At 38.6% G+C, this 19,061-nt stretch overlaps 2 protein-coding genes across 11 annotated transcripts in view; one reads left to right on the forward strand and one right to left on the reverse strand.

The window, feature by feature from the left end:
* Positions 1-216: 216 nt before the first annotated feature.
* nsun6 (NOP2/Sun RNA methyltransferase 6) lies at positions 217-8,341 on the forward strand. Of its 2 annotated transcripts, none has more exons than XM_067485804.1 (12): positions 217-347; positions 784-889; positions 1,264-1,419; positions 1,546-1,643; positions 1,956-2,062; positions 2,363-2,516; positions 2,830-2,911; positions 3,093-3,212; positions 4,490-4,634; positions 4,722-4,867; positions 6,645-6,770; positions 6,870-8,341. In XM_067485804.1, the coding sequence occupies exons 2-12, from the start codon at positions 815-817 to the stop codon at positions 7,047-7,049; spliced, it is 1,389 nt and encodes a 462-aa protein (XP_067341905.1). In that variant the 5' UTR covers positions 217-347; positions 784-814; the 3' UTR covers positions 7,050-8,341. The 2 variants fall into 2 exon arrangements, with proteins under 2 accessions (XP_067341905.1, XP_067341906.1); XM_067485805.1 differs by having other exon boundaries at positions 1,549-1,643.
* Positions 8,342-9,111: 770 nt separating this feature from the next.
* The window catches only part of cacnb2a (calcium channel, voltage-dependent, beta 2a), a 57,454-nt gene continuing 47,504 nt past the window's right edge, over positions 9,112-19,061 (reverse strand). For all 9 annotated transcript variants that reach the window (XM_067485790.1, XM_067485796.1, XM_067485791.1 and 6 more), the window contains 7 exons: positions 18,872-18,952; positions 18,707-18,765; positions 17,062-17,171; positions 14,437-14,588; positions 13,316-13,411; positions 12,625-12,780; positions 9,112-11,831 (listed from right to left, as the gene is read on the reverse strand). In XM_067485790.1, coding sequence (XP_067341891.1) covers positions 11,112-11,831; positions 12,625-12,780; positions 13,316-13,411; positions 14,437-14,588; positions 17,062-17,171; positions 18,707-18,765; positions 18,872-18,952 — 1,374 coding nt within the window. In that variant the 3' untranslated portion in view covers positions 9,112-11,111. The remainder of the gene's footprint in view (positions 11,832-12,624; positions 12,781-13,315; positions 13,412-14,436; positions 14,589-17,061; positions 17,172-18,706; positions 18,766-18,871; positions 18,953-19,061) is intronic.

The raw sequence follows: 19,061 nt of genomic DNA on the forward strand, positions 1-19,061 counted from the left end.
TGATTAAGGTATATGCAAAAGAACAATGTTCAAGTCCAGGCAGTTGGTGGAGAGTAGAGCAGCTACAGCTGTAAAGAAGTTGTTCCTAAAGTACAGTACGTTTGTGGATTGTTCTAATAACATTTATACTTCCAACTTATATGTTTAACGTATAACCTCTTTCGTTTAGGTAGTTTCCCAGGTCCCAAGAATTTGTTTAATCAAAAACGTGCATTTTTTATCAATGACAGCAAATGTGATCCTCATATTGTTCTACTAGTGTCATGTGACCAAGCTGTAGTGACGCATGCGGAAGTAGTGGCACCGGCCTTGTTGAAACAACTTTCAGATCCGTGCGTGGACAGAACGTGAGTATTCATAGAGATTAAAACTGACTATATAGCTACCCTCAAGAATAGAACAAAATGCAACAGTCCGCTAATAAAATTATGAATTTGAGATAATAGGTTTAGAAGGACATGATGTTATAGTGATGCGAGTGATTACAGGTATGACCTGTTTACACACAAAATACGTTCTACGTAAGATTACTGCAAATAGATCACATTTGCCGATATTAGAAGGATACAATAAAACCCAAAACAAAACAAGCTAGCTCTTTACCTTTATTTAAACGTCCCTTATAGGCAAAATATTGTTCACTGCATTGGAAAAGTGTGAAATAAATTTGAATCTTCTTTTTCTAATTCTTCTTCTAATCATTGTGATTGTTATGTTTTTTCTTTTTGCCAGTCATGATTTATTAGCTTTTCTGTTCGTGGTTTTTTATTTCTCCTTGTACAGATTAATAAAGGTCTTGTGGAGAGCAAAGGGAATGTCTATCTTTCCAAAAATTTCTCTGAAGCCAGATGTCAATGAATATCTAAGGAGGGTCTTCTTAAACAAGGAGGTAAGGATTTATGTGTTTCTTGTAAGCATTTCTCTGGTCTGCAGAATGATAAAAACTGTTGCTATTATTACTAACTTTGATTGTTTTTCAAATTTAAGATTGTTGTTTAACTGTTGAATTATATGATCTGTAATTTTAAGTCTCTATGCCTAAATGGTGTCTTAAAACCTGAATGCTGCTATGTTTAAGAATATTATAACCATCATCTGGAAGGTGTTAATTTGGGAAAAGTACTATTTTTATTTCAGTATGTCTGTATTATGAGATTAGGCTGTATGTGTAGTGAAATCTGTGTTTGAACATATTCATTTTATATTTAAACGTTAAACTATTGAAATGAATCAGGCTCCTCACAGTGTTTTTGTGGTGTTCAGGTGTTAGCTACAGTCGGTCATCAAGAGGCAGAAGGTCGTTTCCAGAAGCTGCTCACATGTCTTTCACACCCTCCGTCATACACATGTGTCCGGGCCAGCACTCATCTCACCTCCTTGGAGGAGATCAGACACAAGCTGGCAAAAGAGCTGAGAAAGGTGAGTCTTTTTCCTTTAAAAGAATAAAAGAGGGAACATATGCAGGGTTTTTTTTTGTGTGTTGGTGCCCTTCAGTGGCCACAGTGAGGTGCCGTAATCATTTTAAATATTGTTTTTTTGTTAAAGCAGCAGATGGGCAGCTCGTCAGCTGAGGAGGACGCCCTTCAGATTCTTCCACATCCTCAAATTCCAGATGTGCTGCTCCTTCCTGTCGATGGCCCGAGGTATACCAGGAATGATGGAACAATAGTGGACGCGACATTTCTTGGAATTAGCACTTTGAACACACAGAATAAATGTCACTGAAGATAACTGTGAAAGATTTGTGTTTACGAGTACTCCACCAGTCCATCAAAACACAGGTTGATGACTCACTCTTACACATTCTAGTATAAAACAATACACCACACAAAACAGTAAAGGTCAAACCGTTAGGGGTCATTATCCATAGGCATGTCTATACAGCCTACATTGAGGTTGTCCAGTGAGAATTATTTAAACGTGTAAGACTTTTTTATTTTCTCTTGTGTTCTTAGACCCGTGAAGCAGCTCAGTTCCGAGGTGGTGGTCGGTGCTCAGTGTGGCAATGCTGTGCTGAGAGGTGCTCATGTCTTTGCCCCGGGAATCCTTGCCAGTCCCAAGTGTAAGATGTCCTAAAAGTTATCCGGGATGTTTTATGTGTGGAAGCCTGGAGATTAGACGTGGAAATCAGTGTTTATTAGTTAATGAAACTTTAACTTTGCTGATTTATACGTCTAACAAAATTGGCAGCCTATTGATTATAAATAAACTCATCTTAATAACTGGTACGGGAGGTGACTTTATGGTTTTTGACTTTGCTGTGGCCCCCTTTTGTTCCCTTTGTTCTAGACATCAATGAATATACTCTAAGGTGTGTTTGTCTAAAATTAAATGTCCCTGTGATGTTTTTCTTTCTTCCTAGACATGAAGGCTGGAGATGCAGTTTCTGTCTTCTCTGACTTGGAAGGAAAGTGCACCAGAGGAGCCACAAGCTTTCAGGGGATGAAAGTGTTTGTGGGAAATGGAGTTGCTGAGATGGATCGTTTCAGCCTCTTCTGCACAGATGAACCTGCCAAGTAAGGGGACTTTATTTTATTAATACAGTGTATGACTTGGTCTAAATTGATTATTCAGCACTGTGTCAAGTGGTCTTTCAGTTTAATACAAGATGGCTAATGTAGTAAATGTATAACAAAAATGGATTTCCTTATATTTTTTCCTCCCGTGAATGCCATTTTGTTTGCCATGCATACACATTACTGGGTTTCTTATCTGCTTGTTACAAGTGCACATGTGCATGGTAAAAGCCAGCAGACAGGGAAAGTAGATGGTCGAAGCAGCTAGTTGAAAAGAACAATGTCATAGAGTCACAGTTTTCTGTCATTTTAGAGGCATTGGTGTCCGAATGGTAGAGCCTCTTTACCAGAGTCCTTCATTTGATGGTGTTCTACCCAACCTGCTGTTCCTACAGGTATTTCTTCTATTAGAAAGTGTATTAGGAAAATGTAGATATATCTTCCTACCTATTACTATTAGAATGACGAATTGAGTAAATATTGGACTTATGTACTTTTGTCCCATGTGTCTTAGGACCGATCAAGGAATATTATGTTTCATGACTTCTCAAATTTAAAAAATGTTATCTTCTACAGAACCTTCCCTCTGTGGTTGTGGGACATGTGCTCGGGCCTTGTCCTGGAGAACATATCCTGGATATGTGTGCCGCCCCTGGAGGGAAGACGTGCCATATCGCTGCACTCATGGGTGATCAGGTACGACTTTTAGAGCTAATGAGCCGACGTTAGCTGCTAGAGGGATTATGATTAAAATTCCACGTTTCAAGGTTTTCCTCTAAATCCAAATTATTTTACAATGTATGTTCTGAGAATATATTCTACACAATGAGCACACAGTGTGATTTAGAGGGCTGTGGTGCCTTAGCAACAAATTAAATCGGGCAGTTTCTGGATTTATGAGGGTCTACTCGGCACAGTGTCTATGAAAGTGTCTTTGTAAAAACTAAAACCAGTTTTACATTATGATTAATCACATAGTTGTTATTATTATTTTTATTATTATTAGAAGTGAATCATAATAAAAATTATGTTAATAGTACTGTAATGTTATACACCTAGGTAATGAGGTCATGTTTGCCATAGTGACTGTGCATCGACAGTATAGCGATATGATGCTTAGTAAAGAAAAACATGGAACAACACAGGTTTTTGTGAAATGTAAGTTACAGAAAGGTTGTGTATTTCTATATAGTTCCTTCATTGAGAGAAGCCCGGTGGAAATTGGAATGAATCCACTCTAATTTGAATTTTTATATAAATAAGTAAAAGATTTTATTGGAATACTTGTCAAAGTGGTTTGCCAGGCTTTCAAGGGTTTTGGATTCAAGTTTGAACTTTTTAACACAGATGAATTCAACTCCACTATTACAACTCTACTGGCATTTAGTTTGTGGTGGCGTTAGTAGGGTACCATTCTATTACACGGTGTTTCTAATTTTGCTGTTTATCCGTAAACAGTATGGTCCAAAGGAGCATTTCAGATTATGGCTCAAACAGTACAACATAACTGTGGCAAACCCCAAAGTACAGTTGGGTGCTAAAGATCACATCCCCTTATTTTGAAATTGCAAAATAATATCAATAATAAACACAATATTTACATTGATATATCCATTCAGCTAGTATATGTTTTTCATCAGAAAATAATTATTTAATTTTTAATTAGTTTATCAATGGGGATCCAAACTTTTGCACTAATCTCATTTTGCCTTATTTAAATATAACTTTCTTTGTATGCACTCCTTGACCATTGCTGTTACTTCTGATGATAAAGGAACATTCATATTAGCTGACTGTGCAGTGTTATTTTGTTGATCAAAAAACTTCAATTTTGCAAACGTTGGCGTCCAACTGTAGTAGGGCTACTCTATTTTATAGTATTACAGTCTATTGATGTTTCTGTTTTTTTGGTTACCCAGTGTAGGTGTTATTAGATTTAGTGAGGATACTTAATGAATTTCTGTCTCACACAGGGTGAGGTTGTGGCCCTGGACAGGATCAAAAATAAGATTGATCGCATCCGTCAAAATGCCAAGATGTTACATTTGTGCAGTATCAAAGCTTTTTGCTTTAACAGCACTCAGGCTGTTAGCAGTGATGCAGCACAGGGAAATGAAGGTACAGTTTCCTGTGATTGTCAATCTGTGATAAATCCCAAGAGTCTCATGGAAGGAGATAACACTACTGTTTCTTTACTTATTCCAGGACCTCCCTTCCCTCCTGAAAGCTTTGATCGTGTTCTGTTGGATGCTCCCTGTAGCGGCCTCGGACAGAGACCCAACATGGCCAACAACTGGAGCCTCAAGGAGATCTGCTCCTACCAGCCACTGCAGCGCAAGTTATTCCATGCAGTAGGTTTGATCACTAACAGATAAAGCACATATCACATGTTTGATCTCTTCCACCACATTGGGAGATTGTCACTTTACATTTATAATAACTTGCTTTGGCCAGTAGGCAGCAGCATTGGACAGTTATAGTACAGTTATTTGCTATGTTGTCCACATTTTAAGAAGAAAGTCCACTTTAAAATGATATTTACAATGGTGCTAATATCATCTGTCCAAAGCTGGGACAGAGAGACTCGGCTCTAATGCTGATCAAATGTCAGGCACAACCTACAAATCTAAAGGAAAACAAATGAACACAACAACAAATGTATTTGGGAAAGTGACTGTGCCGAGTCTGTCCTTTGTTAAAGATTGTCTAAGTTGAAGTTGTTGTTTTTTTAATCAAATGTACAGTCAAGGTGCAAGTGAAGTCAAGACTCACAGATACAGCACATTTCACATTTTATTTCTTCCACCAGTTTGAGAGTTCGTCACCTCACATTTATAATAACTCACTTTGGCCAGTAGAAAGCAGCATTGGACAGTCAAAGTAACTTTCATTTAAGGAGTTGGACAAAAGCGTGGCATTAACCATTTAGAAATTACATTTGGTACCTTTAGTACCTGTTTACTGAATCCCTTATCATGGGGTCCAAAGAAGTGTCTATGCAAGTGAAGGAGGTCATTATCAGGCTGAAAAAACAAAATACACCCACAGGTAACACAACACAAAAAAGCCAGATCAGCCTGCCCAGTTCTAGAAGAAGATTCTCAGCCATATGCTGCAAAACTAACAGGTCAGAGCTTCATATTGCAGATCGATTATGACCCAAAACATATAGCGAAAGCTACATAACAGTTTGTCAAGGAAAAAGAAACAGGACATTCTTTACTGGCCAAGTCAGTCACCTAATATCAACTCAGTGGAGCAGCTTTTCACTTGATGAAGATGAGACTGAAGGCAGAAAGACCCACAAAAAGTATCAGCTGAGGGGAGCTGCAGGAAAGGCCTGGGAAATTATCTTGAGGGATGAAACTGCCACATTTTTGTCAAACTCTTTGAATTAAAGCTGAATGCCTTTGACTCTACTGTGGTGGTGTTCAGAAACCAAAGGTCAAAAGAAACGATGATTGTTCCAATATTTATGAACACGACTGTATGTAAATATATATTTTAGGGTAGACTTTTGCACTTAGTAGAGTGAGCAGATGGATTACTAGATGGAGATCAGAGCACAATGCAGGGGACATCATTTATCCCAGTGACATGTGCTCCATCAATGTCCACCAGCATTTCTTCAAGGTTATTCAGCATGCAGACGATTTCTGTCACTGCTCCTACAAAAAACCTGGGAAACCACTGTTTACTATAAAATGTGGTGCATAATACATTTTTTCTGAGTATCATATACCCTGAGCGTGGACTCTTTTTATTATCAGAATTTTAACAGTTGAATAATTGGAAGGTTTCTAATGCACATGATCTTTAGGGTTAAAAAATGCACTGTGAGGTTTATCCGAGTAATTTATAATGTGGCACTTTTATAAAGCAACAGAGCAGCTTTTTAAAGCAGTGAATGAGTTTTTATCATGTATCCCATTCCTAAAACAATGACCTGAAACATACTATAAAGCACTATAAATCAGAGGGCAACTGCAGATATGTTTAATTCTCTGTAGGTTCATGACTATGTGTGAGTTCTTTTGTACTGTGTTAACATAGTGGGTAAAATGCAGATTATAGCTGCTTTAATAAAATGTCTTTATGCAAACTAGATTCATTAATCCATGTCTGCAGGCTGTGCGGTTGCTGAAGAGGGGAGGGGTTTTGGTATACAGCACCTGCACTGTGACTCTAGCAGAGAACGAGGAGCAGGTAGCCTGGGCCCTTGATGCCTTTCCTTGCCTCACTCTTCAGCCTCAGGTAAACAAATTTTGGCCACATCCACAGATTCACAAATACACCCGGAGGTGTAACTAAACCTCAATAAGTCACGATCTTGCTCCTCTGTTTCACCATCAGGAGCCTCACATCGGTGCACAAGGCATGCAGGGTGCCGGGCTGACACCTGAGCAGCTGCGCCTCCTCCAGAGATTCAGTCCTGAGCTGAGCTGGAGCCAGACACAAACGACAGCTCCCCTCCCGTGCAGAGCCAGTGGAGACACTATCGGCTTTTTCATTGCCAAGTTCCTGAAAAACTGATCGGGAGGCATGTTTTCTCTTGCAGCCCTCACATTAGACTGTAGTTGGGAACAGTGGTGTTTATACTATGACACTCTGTGGGCTTTGATCAGCCAACGTTAGCGCTGACTGTTCTTTCTACAGCATCTGCCTCTTAACAGCTGCTCTCTGAAACTGTGGGCCATATAGGGATAAGCTTTATGAACACCCAGGGCAAGAGAGACAGAGCTGGAGAGGGAGGGTGGGGGTCTGTGGGGATGGAGACTGAATGAGTATTGGCAAATGCAGCAGTGCTGGCGTCGCCATAACAACAGTGACGACACAGCTGCCATGGTGATGGTGGATTCGCTGGATCAGGAAGTAGCGTGCAGAAAGAGGTCATGAGAGGTATTAACAATTCAGTGTCTTAGAGTATAAGTGGAGACAAGTGCGACTTGTAATTAGTCCTTCTGCTGCATGTAAGAGGGCCATAATTTTTTAATGTTCTTATGTCTATTATGTTTGGAAAAGGAGTGGATTATGTTGTTATGTTGTTTAATGTTGAAATACAAATGTATGTTACTCATTCCTGACGTGGTTTCTTTAGTTCCAATACTGTATTTTTACAAAACACCATATTTTCACTTAAAAATTGGTCATAACACATTTTTATCATAAGTGAATTTAGTATTCAGATCCTCAAGTAACAGAAGTAATGTTTATTTCAAGGCTTATAAAAAGTAAAATATGTGTTATACAGAATAGCTCCTATTGGAATTTTATAATCTTATAGTTATATTTTATATTTTTTCTTATTAACAAATACATATGAGTTTTGTAATGTTGTAGTCTATGTTGACTCAATTTCAGAAAATTTTTATACTAATGGATATATTAATTACGATTGCATTATATAATACTTGTATGCTTTATTTTATAAGATCAATCTAGTAAGTAAACTAAGTCTACTACTGCTGGTAAATCAGTCTCATAAAAAAAACATCCCCTTAAAATGTACTTGAACCGAAGCTTAAAGTAACAAAAATAACTTCAAATGTGAACTAGGTACAGTACTTGAGTAATACTTCGATTACTTTACAACTGTTTATAATGCTGTTAGTGCACTTTTAATGTACATCATAAGATTTTTTTACTTGATAATTGCTTCAGTGATTAACTACTTATGAGATTCATTCAGTCAATCAAAATACTATTTGCGTCTGCTTTGATAAATATAAAATTTGTTGAATATTAATTATATTATTATTATAATACATGTTAATATTATAATTTGTGAAGTAAATTGTCAAATATTGCATAAAATGTTGAATGACTATTGATGGAATTCTTGTACCTACTTTATATCAAATTGAAAACTTTTGGGTTTGGACTGTTGGTCAGAGAAGAAAGGCCTGATCACATGGGCTCTGGGATACTGTGACATTCGTCACTGTCTTCTAGGCCAAAGGTTACTTTATGAATTAAGAAAATAGCTGACCAATTCATTGAAAAGGAAAATATTCACAGCACTAGTTTTGTTATTCATAGTTTACTGTAAACACTGGCCTCCACTGAGTTAAAGTCATTAATGTTTTCATTTAGTAGTTCTGGATGCTCAATAGGGCAACTTAAAGCAGAGTGTATCTACTAATTTATTCAGTGTAAATTGAATTATCTGTCTGAGTGTAATTTTCTGGACTTTTGCATTGACCTCATCTCTAATTTTCCTGGAAAAAACAACAAAAAACAACATTAGAGCCTTAATAATACATTCACACATCTGTCATCAAATGTCACCACTTTACCTCCTTGTGCATTCGTCTGTGCACTTTACTGTACTGCTGATTAAAATTGTTCTAGTCACTGCAGCGCAGATTTTTTTTTCTTTAAATCTCTGATCAAATCAGCTGAATCTGTGGGTGTGCTTGTTTGTTTTGGAGGCATCTGTGTGTGAAGAAGCAGCTTCCTTTAATAGATGCATCCCCTCAGTCGATGTTGTCATGACAACTCAGTCTACCTCAATTTTTCAGTAGAGTTTCAAGTGACTATTTATAGACACAACTTCCCTCCTCTGTCTGGGTTTTCTGACAAAGCACACATCAAATTTTTCTTTCCCTGTGTCAGTCTGTTGTTGCCAACTTTATTCTTTATATTTATGCATTATGTACATACACATGTACACTGATAAAAAAAATCTGTAGTGCTACCAACGTAGCATAGAAATGGAGAAGTTTTTTTATTACAATTGTCAGGCAAAATCAAAGAAAGTGAAGGGATGGGATTTTGTAAACAGAGGTGCATGGAGTCAATGGTGAATTCCTTCAGTATCATGAACAAAATACATGATATCTGTGAGAGTTTAACTTCATCAAGCTTAAAATTGGGGTGTCAAACATAAGACACTATCACTTCACATTACACAGATCCTGTGTTTTAGTCAGGGGACGATGCAAATGGCAAAAATGCAGAAAACATCCTCTGGTAAACATTCATTTTGCAGTGAGGAACATACTGAAGAAATATCCTGAAATAGAGATTCTAATAGGAAATGGGAACTAAACGAAAGTTGTTAGGAAAAAAGGGCTCAGACTTAATAAAAGATGAACCTTCATTGAGTTTTGGTAGTAGACCTACAGTAAGTTTCAAAGTCATATCAAACGTCTTTCACTTGAAACTATTGTGAATTAGTAGAAGTGTAGAATAGAGGGTGTATCAATGTTATAAAATGTTTCTGGACCCATAGAAAGAACAGTACTGCATGTAAGAGAGGAAGTTACTGTAGAACTCATTTGTCTTGTAAGGCAAGACTAAGGTGCACCTCATCTGAGGCATAAATCCGATAAAACCAAATGTCTAAATCCGTGGATGCAGAGTTAGAAAAGAAACTGAGCAATTAATGATGGGAGTAGTCTGACACTTTGGGCAATATACCGATGAACTGTCTTGTCAAGATCTGGATGAGAAGATCGATACCTCTTGGTTCTGTTTGGTAAATATGAAGCTAATTACAACAGCAGCCTAATCTAAAGTTAAGATAAACACAATACAGCATGTTATTCAGTGAGGTCTAGAGGTGCCTAGGGGTGAGATTTAGACAAGATGCTCCTAGTCTAAGCTAAGATCCAAAACTGTTAGCTTAAGTTTCACATATAAGTGGTATCAATATTCTCACCTAGGCTCAGTTGCCAGTTTATTAATAAAACCCAGCTGAAAACCAATGCTGTGTAATGTAATGATTCTACAACAAATCAACCAGTTTTTTGCTAAAACTGATTTAGAAAAGTGTTGCTTCAACTGTATGATCTTTTTGGGAGATGCACAGTGGTTTGAGGTGCTGTTGAAATATGAGCACACAAAGAGACGTTCAGCCTCGGCTCAATTATATAAACGAGGGGACAAAGTAACACGTACCAGCCAGCAGTGCGGCCTCCATTGAACAAAAAGTTGAATCAACACTTCTCTAAAAATGTTTGAACACAAGCTAAATTGAACTGAATCGGCGTACTTAATAAACCGGCATCTTTGTATAACTCTCAACAAGAGAGCACATTTCCCAATGTACCAAACTAAGCTTCTAAACAAAGACCTCTGAAAAGAATGCATCAAATTAACTTGGTTAGTCAACCCTTATTAGTCAACCCTAACAGTAGTCTAAAGGAACAAATGGTTCAAGTGCTAGCAAGCAAAACAATAATAATAATAATAATAATAATAATAATAATAATAATAATAATAATAATAATAATAATAATAATAATAATAATAAAAACAATTAAAAAAATGCTAATCACAGAAAGCACAGCTCAGTACAGAAAAAAAAATTCTGCTTTTGTGTCATGCTTTATCAAACACAGGTTTAAAATATGCATATCTGAGAATATTCATGCATATCCACACATAAACAACGTCTATGCATAGATACACACATACATTTATTTATATATTTATATAATTGTATCTATGTCATCAAAATCTTGCCACTGAAAAAGATGCAACAGCATTTACAACGGAAGTTTATATAAATAGAATGGTTTGTCTTGGAGTATAGCAGCACAATGAGAAAACAAAGTGGTTCCAAATGAGCTTCTGGAGAGATTTGGTCTGTCACTGGTGGATGTAGGAGTCTCTGGCCCATTCCCCTGCATCACCCCTCTTTTTAGGAGCCACCTCCCCCTCTCGGTCGTAGTAGTGATGGTGGTGGTCTCGGGCCGGCCGGTGGTGATGGTGAGAGCGCTGCTTGTTGCGTTCGTTATGGTCCTGTTCACGCTCTTTGGAGCGGTGGAGTCCCACGCTTTGGCCGGCCTCGCCAGCGCCACCACGGTGATGGTGGTGGTGGTGATGGTGATTGTGGTCCCGGTGGGGCAGCAGCTCGTAACGCTGTTGCTGCTGGGGATGCCCCTCCCCTAGATCTTCATCTTCTTCGTCGTCCTCCTCCTCCTGGTGGAGGTGTTGAGTGCATGGCTCAATATACGCGGAGTCCTTGCTCTCTCGACTTTCTCGGCTCTCTCGACTCTCAGGGGTCTCAGAGTCCAAAGTCTCCTGCCGTGAGAGGCCCCTGGCCCGACTGCTGTGGTGATGGTGGTGGTGATGGTGGTTGGGGTGCTCAGTCCTAGTGGAAGACGACCGGTGGTGGATGTGCTGGGCTTTCCTGGTGGACTCTGTCCTCTGGGGCCTCTCCTCCTCAGTGCACTCCCCTTCAGCCTCTCCATCCGTGTCAGCCTGGTCCTGGGTCTGGTGGTGATGGTGATGATGGTGCTGGTGATCCTCTCTGGAGCCCTTCCTCTCCACTAAAGCCTTGTCTCCCTTCTGCTCTGCAGTGCTGCCCTGAAAAGAGTAAAATACAGTCAGTCAGCAGTGTGACAGAGAGCAGGAAGAGGCACTGCAAACACACACAAACAAAACATCACAATTGTGGATTCTGGTATATTTCTTGCTTCTTCCAGATGTGTAGTGGTTTTTTTGTACTTGCACATATTGTATAAACTATACACTAGCACTCACACACAGGAAATGTCATACTTGAACACACACACGCATGCTTGTCAACTATCTATTGAAGGTTGACTGTGGTCCTTGGTCCAAACTTGATTTTTTTTTTTCAGTATTTTATTGTTTTGATTCAGTTTTCAAGACCAAGGCAGACTCAGGATGTCTTAAAAACCTTTATCTGAGGGCGTGACCACACTCACCACACTAGCAATCATATGTTAAGCTCACTCCTGCTCCTCATCATTATCAGGGTTTTCCTCATTTTCAGCCTTACATTTCCCATTGTGATGGCAATGGATGGAGAGAGGGCAGATTATACAAAAATTACACACTAGCATACAGCATGTCACATTAACTCTAATAAGCCAGGTATATAAATTGTTGTTATGAAAACACTTTTTAAACTAGGAAACAGACCACTAAACCTACATGTAGACAAGATTTTTTTCCCACTAAGACATTGACTTTTTACTCCTAAAATAGCTTAAAGGAATTTTTAAATGTCTGTAGAATTTTAATAAATACACTACATGGATTTCCTTTTTGTAATAGTAGGGTTTTCCTCAATATGGCTGTCCCCACCCTCTATATGGCCTCCACTGGCTGTAAGTCTGCCCAGCACTTGTACCTGCACACCAGAGACCGGGGCTGGGCTTGTTAGAGGTGGGTCGTGGGGGTTGCAGCTGGTGGGGTGAGTGCTTCTCCAGTAGGCTTCAAGATAATCAGCCATGTGCTCACATGCATCCTCCAGCTGGTTCTCATCGAGGATGATGTCAAACATTTCCTGAAAAAGGAGGAAAGGATGCCATTAATAAAAAAAAGTGAATGGAAACATGGTGAGGTAAAAAAAACAAAAACACATGATTGCGCTGTACCACAATTTCACGATAGCAAAACATTCTAACGTCTCAAAATAATTTGTGAAGAAATCATTTACTTTTATGAATATTCAAAAAATAGACGCAAATAGTATTTTGATTGACTAATCCCACAACTGGCTAATCACTAAAGTAATTATCAAGTAACAAAATATCTTAGAATGCACATTAAAAAGTGCTCTAACAGCATTTTAAACAGTTGTAAAGTAACTGAAAGTAACTGTTAGAACTCCTATTAGAATTAAATTAAGCCTGCACTTTAACAAACGCAAGGCGCTTGATTCATTCTCTGAAAAAAACTGGCAGGAATGAACAAAAAAATTAAAATAAATCTGAATTCAGATATACTCAAAGCTACAACCCAGAGCCAAAAGCCATCAGTACAAAGCTCTGGGCTATTTTAAACTTTGGATTCAAGTCAGGCCTCTTGAGGAGACTTACAGAAGGACACTGAGCCAACTTGTCAGCAGCCACCATCTGGACATTGAGGTGTTTGGCCTGAGACTTGCCTCTGGACTTGATGAGCCGCTGCAGCACCTGAAGGCAAATGAAGACATGAGGCAACAAGGTCATGGATGTTTTGTTTTGGACAAAACCTAAAGCCCTTAGACCGTGAACTGAGGACTCAAAGTGTTTAGTTGAGTTCTTTAGTGTAATATTTCCACTATGTCCTACTGCGCTACTGGGGGAATTCTGTATTTTATTTAGGTTCTATATTTATATGAGCGTTATAATAACCCAAGGATTCGTCTCATGACCCTTTAGATTTATCTTGTGACCCACTTCAAGGGATAAAACCTCCAAGTTGGGAACCTCTGGACTAAACTATGTAACTGTATTTAAAGCAGTCAAAGTAGTGCCAAGTCATGCTTTCCACGTCTGGATGCCTGCGTCGGTATTTGTGACATAAAGTTTGTCATCTGCCCAAGTGTATGACTGTCTGTGCAAACCAAACCATTGTGTTTACACTGCAACAATGAATATATTTTTTGTTTAACGGTGACAGTGAATGATCCGAGTAAACAGTTTTATTAAAACCTGGTCAGTATTATTATATGATATGGCATAAGGATGTAATTATGGGCACAGGTGGTAAACTGTTCATCCCACTGCAACAGTGTAAGTCACACTGTTGCCACTTTGGTTTAAGGCTTGTACCTCTTAGCTACGCTTCTTCGTATTTTCCATGTGTTTTTCATTGATCAGTGAGTCATGAGCCTTTTTTTAAAACATGCTGAAGGTCACATTGGTGATTCAGTCCCTTCACGCATTTGTTCGCCTTCAAACGAGCAGTCACGTCTGACACGCTTTATATAAAGTCACAGCAAGGAAGCAGCTCAGTTACAGCAAAACAAGATGAGCAGTGACAAGACACCACAACAAGCCAGATATGCTTATAAACCAGTGGATCCGACTAAAATGTGTAAGAAAGTCAAAGCAGCATCACCTACGCTTTTATCATTAATTGTTAAATTGTTTGCCACTGATTATTTGTCTTTCACATATCATGTATGTCATACTGACTGCATTCATCAGCATTGAATTAAATATGTTTTACTCACTTTTGGAGAGGTGATCTTGACATAGACAATAATGGGGGCGAGGGAAGTCTTTCCCAGTTGTGAGGGATGGTTGATGGTGTCAGCATCCAGAACAACCAGCTGTAACGTCCGTGCCAGTTCAAAAATGCGCTCGATCTCACTTTGTACTTCAGCTGAAGAAAAAGAAACAGTTGGGGTTGAAGTTAAGTTATATGAGCCTCGCTGTATAGTTCTACTGACAGATCCCAGAGCCCTGGGAATTCATTATTTTCTATTGTGTTTCAGATGAATTGTGCCATAACATCATCATATCACGTTACTGTACAATTCAGCTGTCTGTGACATATGCTTTGTTTTCTTGCCAAGATTTAGCCGAGATGATCAATGCCAATCTTGTGTTTATACAGAAAATATAAAACTGATTCCCGGCAGCTGATTAGCTTAGTTTAGCATTAAAAAATGGAAACAAGGGAATTCAGCTAGTCTTTGACCAAATGTAACAAAATCCTTAACCGGCAAAGCTAAACTCACAAATTTACATGTTTGTTTTAATCAATTCAAGAATTGATGTTAAAAACAACATTTTGTGCTTTTGTTATTCGGACTTGTCGATATCATCCTTTGAGAGTTTAAGTTACTTTCATCTGGTAATCATTTTAGCGTTCCTGCTGCAAGGACTAAAAGGACTAAATCCTTCTTTGTTCCAGTGGCTGTGGGCCTGCTAATCCCTTGTCATAACGTTTACTGGCTGAACTCGAGAAATGTTTCAGGCCTTTGGTGGTCTGCGGCGCTAACTTGCTCTGAATTTCCCTCCTCTGTTTTCAGGGAAGTTGCAGATTGTGGCAGTTATAGGTCTGTGTTTTACTGTGTTTTGAGACTTGTTTTCATTCACCTGGCTGAAAACCAAAATTCCCCTTTTTAGAAATAAGACAACAAGCTTCATGTCAAAACTATATAAATGAACAATGTTTGATAGTTTTATACATGAATGTTGTTAGACTGAGGGTAATTAAGCTAATTATAGCTACAATCTTTTGGTAAGATGTATAAAAAAGGCTATCAGTACTAACAAGGGAGAAATTGTGTACAAATCATGCACTGAGGAAGGAAGTTAATAACATGAACATTCAAGGTTGTGTTCGTGTAGCCATCCAAAGAGATATAAATAACAACACATTGACTAATGCTAAAAAGAAACTATAATCAGACACAGCACCCAGTTCTTTCCTACGAACACAGTTAGTAGTGATATACTGTATGTCAACATGGAAGGAAATGATTGATGGGTTTTAACTTTATTGCTCAGGCCATAATAAAACTTAACAACATGCTTTTTATTTATTTTCAAGTCATTACGTCTTACGACTGCAAGCTGTCCATGGTCACTTCCACTTTTTCCCTAATGGAAACTGGTTCAGTCAGATATTTTCTTTTAGAAGTCTGGTATATTATGCTTACTTTACATTTCATGCTTTTACCCTGAAGCCCCTCGTAACGTTCTGTGTCATAAACACACATATAGTTACGTACTAGATGTGGTTTGATTAACCTGACTGCAAGATTAAGAGACCAATAGCTCTGAAAAACAGCGAGCCATGTTGCTTTACTGCTAACAGTGACTGTTACATCACACAACCCCCACTCCAACAGATGACGACGTGACTGCACAAACAATCCTGCAAATCACAGCAGGGCAAAGTCCCAAACTGAGCACAATCATGGCTAAGCTTCATGACTTGCAGTCACGACAAAGTCTGAAGTAAACTGATAACATGAAAACATTCCAACCTAACAGCTCATTTAGATGATGACTGAGTCACAAATTCTGATTTTCCTGCTAAAATATGCCTGATGGGTTAGATAATTTAACTTGTTTCCAGCAGAAGTAATTCAGTGTTAGGCCAGTGTCAGTTTAGACGAATCATGAAAAGTCAGTTCACAACTAAAACAAATGCAGAAAGCCTGCTTATTTGGCATGAACATATATATACATTTAGGTTGAGGAGAACAGAAAGGGATATATTAAGATAGATATATTTGAAGAGTAAGATTAATAAACAGACTCCAATTGGCATTCACTTAATGTAAAAAGATTTTAGCTTCAGGCTCTCACTCCTAATGCATCATTAAATAAGACTAGATTAAATGAACCTATTGCCTTAAAGCTTATTTAAATTTCTTACAGGCACAGCACCACTCAAACTTTTGAGACAGCATTATGTCAAATCATCAACTTCTGTGTAATCCCAGAAATGGACATATAATGCACTTTTTGCCTCCAGCAGTTGCTTTCCTATGACCGTCTTTCTTTGCTACGGCTGCCGACTCATGCTTCTGTTGATACATAGCAAAGATTAGCCTTGTCACCTCTTTGACTCAGGAATCTGTTCCAATCACATCGAAATTCATATCCACCTCAGTCAAATCACAGCGGTTCTTGGACTTGTTATTGTGTGTTCATGCTATCTTTCATTCCTAACAAGGAAAAAAAGCTGCCAAGGCCACTCTGGCACTTATCATTACCATTGTCAAGAGTTTCTTTAATGGTTTCCTTCCTTTTCCACATAGGCTGGTCTCCTTGAAAACATTATGAATCAAAACAACAGATGTTCCCAGGCACTGCTGTGATTTCAAGCCCAAACTTACCCAAGTTTGAGCGTGTGTTGGAGCGCTCGATGATGGCGTGCTTGCTGGGATTGTTGAGGACTGAGCGTTTAGCAAGAGAGATATCTGCCGTGACGCGAGTGATTGATATTCTGAGACAAGGGACAAGAATAACAGGTGGTTAAACAGATACTACTATGTTGATTTCTTTGAGATAAGAAGGGATGTACTAAAAATTAAGGAGAGGAAAAGCAGTAAATGCTAAATATGATGTAGGATAACTGTAGGATATCGGGAGACGGAGAAAAGAATAGGGTTTCCTCACTTGGCTTTATTTGATTAGGACCAATAATTAGATCAACACATATATATCAAGTTTTAAAATAAGCTCAAAGAAGTAGTAGTTTTGCACTCTGTACATACATAATTACAGCTGAATTTATGAAATAAACGAAGATCATGAGTATGTATACACTATATAAAAGGGTCCTTTTCAAAGGAAAGAGTCCAATTTTTAAATTTTGTATCCAACCTTAAGCAATTTAAAGCCAGTAAAACCCCTTTCATTGTACAAAAGTAAGCGGTAAACTTCTAGGTGTAAAAATTATTAGGTTATGAAAATAATGGGATCACATAATGAATAGGCAGCAGCCTACAGCTTTTCTGCAGTAACAGAGTTAAATGAAGCTTTGAAAGCTTTAAAAGTACTAAGGGAGACAAAGTTTATAACCTTAAAAATAGGAGGAATTGCCATAAAATCAAAGTGTCAAAGTGAGTACACCTCCCTACACCATCAAAGGCCACCTGAGGAAACTCCGGCTGTTGTGTCTGCAAAAGGTATTAACTTTGAAGGGTCAAACGTGTCCTACTGCTCATTAGTTCTATGCCTTACGCCTGGGCATAAATATATATGGTAGTCTTCATGTGCTTAAAACTGGAAATATGGAGGCGTCTTAAAACATTCGACCAGAAGCACACAAAGTAACAACAGCAAACTGGATGCTTTACACCAACAACTATGTCTGCATTCATTACTGTGCACTCAGTATTTGACCTCACTCAATAACCCACTTAACTAATTGTATAATGATGAAGGAACTGTGGAAACACTGTAGAGCAGAATGTAGGTGGTAAAAAAAAGCAGCAACAATGTCGAAAATGCCCATGGGTCTGTTGCCCCAGTGAATGTTGAGAGTTTCCCAGTGCAACATAGAAGTGCACTGTTATCCAGGATCATGTAAGACTGACACATCAATCCTCTAACTGCATTTGAAGAACTAAATTAGATGGATGAGAATTAGCAGGAGCTTATGAAGAACATGTTAGTTTGGATTAGTTAATCCATGTTTAAAGAACAGAGCTCAGACTGGAATAAACAGTATTCTCTGGAGCTGCTGATGGAGTCTTAGCATTGTGTAAGTTTTCTCTCTTTCTAGATGGGTGGACAGACTCGGCATTGAGTGAGGAGAATCCTGCTCCACTCTAGGGTCTACTATGGCCTATTAAGGACATAGAGAGGGACTATTTAAAGCAGCAGCACACATCTCTAGGCCAAACAAACTTGTTACACACTCCCTCGGGTAACCTCAGGAGACAGATAAATACCAACCTAAAGAGTCGGAGAGAGAAGAATGAAGAAGGGAGCTGGATGAGAGCTTGGACTTTGTAAGGTCACAAGGGAACTCACCTTCCCTCGAATCTATGTTTCAAAAAGTCAAACAGTGCTTTTTGCATCATGTCTGTCACCTGAAAATTCACAAGATAAAACAGTTGTAAGAAACATTTCGCTTGTAAATTCCCAGAAGAACAACAAAGACAATGTTGTTTCTGACATGCAAATGCTTTGACGCACCTCGTAGCCCTTCAGTGACGGTCCAACCAGAACTACGGGCCGCATGGAAGGCACAACGTCGTACGGAGGAATGTGTTCCGTCTTTAAAGTGGAGAAGAAAAACAGTTAAACTGGAGACATTTATGGAGACGAAAGTAAACACTACCACAAATCATTATAGGGGTTGAAACAACAATGAACAAGACCACTT

The sequence above is a fragment of the Channa argus genome, chromosome 19 (assembly GCF_033026475.1).
Source record: "Channa argus isolate prfri chromosome 19, Channa argus male v1.0, whole genome shotgun sequence".
Taxonomy (NCBI): Eukaryota; Metazoa; Chordata; class Actinopteri; order Anabantiformes; family Channidae; genus Channa; species Channa argus.

Bases quoted from the DNA above. Each gene is read 5' to 3' on its own strand.
- nsun6 (XM_067485804.1), top strand. From the start codon at position 815: ATGTCTATCTTTCCAAAAATTTCTCTGAAGCCAGATGTCAATGAATAT. The intron at 1,644-1,955 runs GTATACCAGGAA...TTGTGTTCTTAG, and splicing joins CTTCCTGTCGATGGCCCGAG to ACCCGTGAAGCAGCTCAGTT. The intron at 2,063-2,362 runs GTAAGATGTCCT...CTTTCTTCCTAG, and splicing joins AATCCTTGCCAGTCCCAAGT to ACATGAAGGCTGGAGATGCA.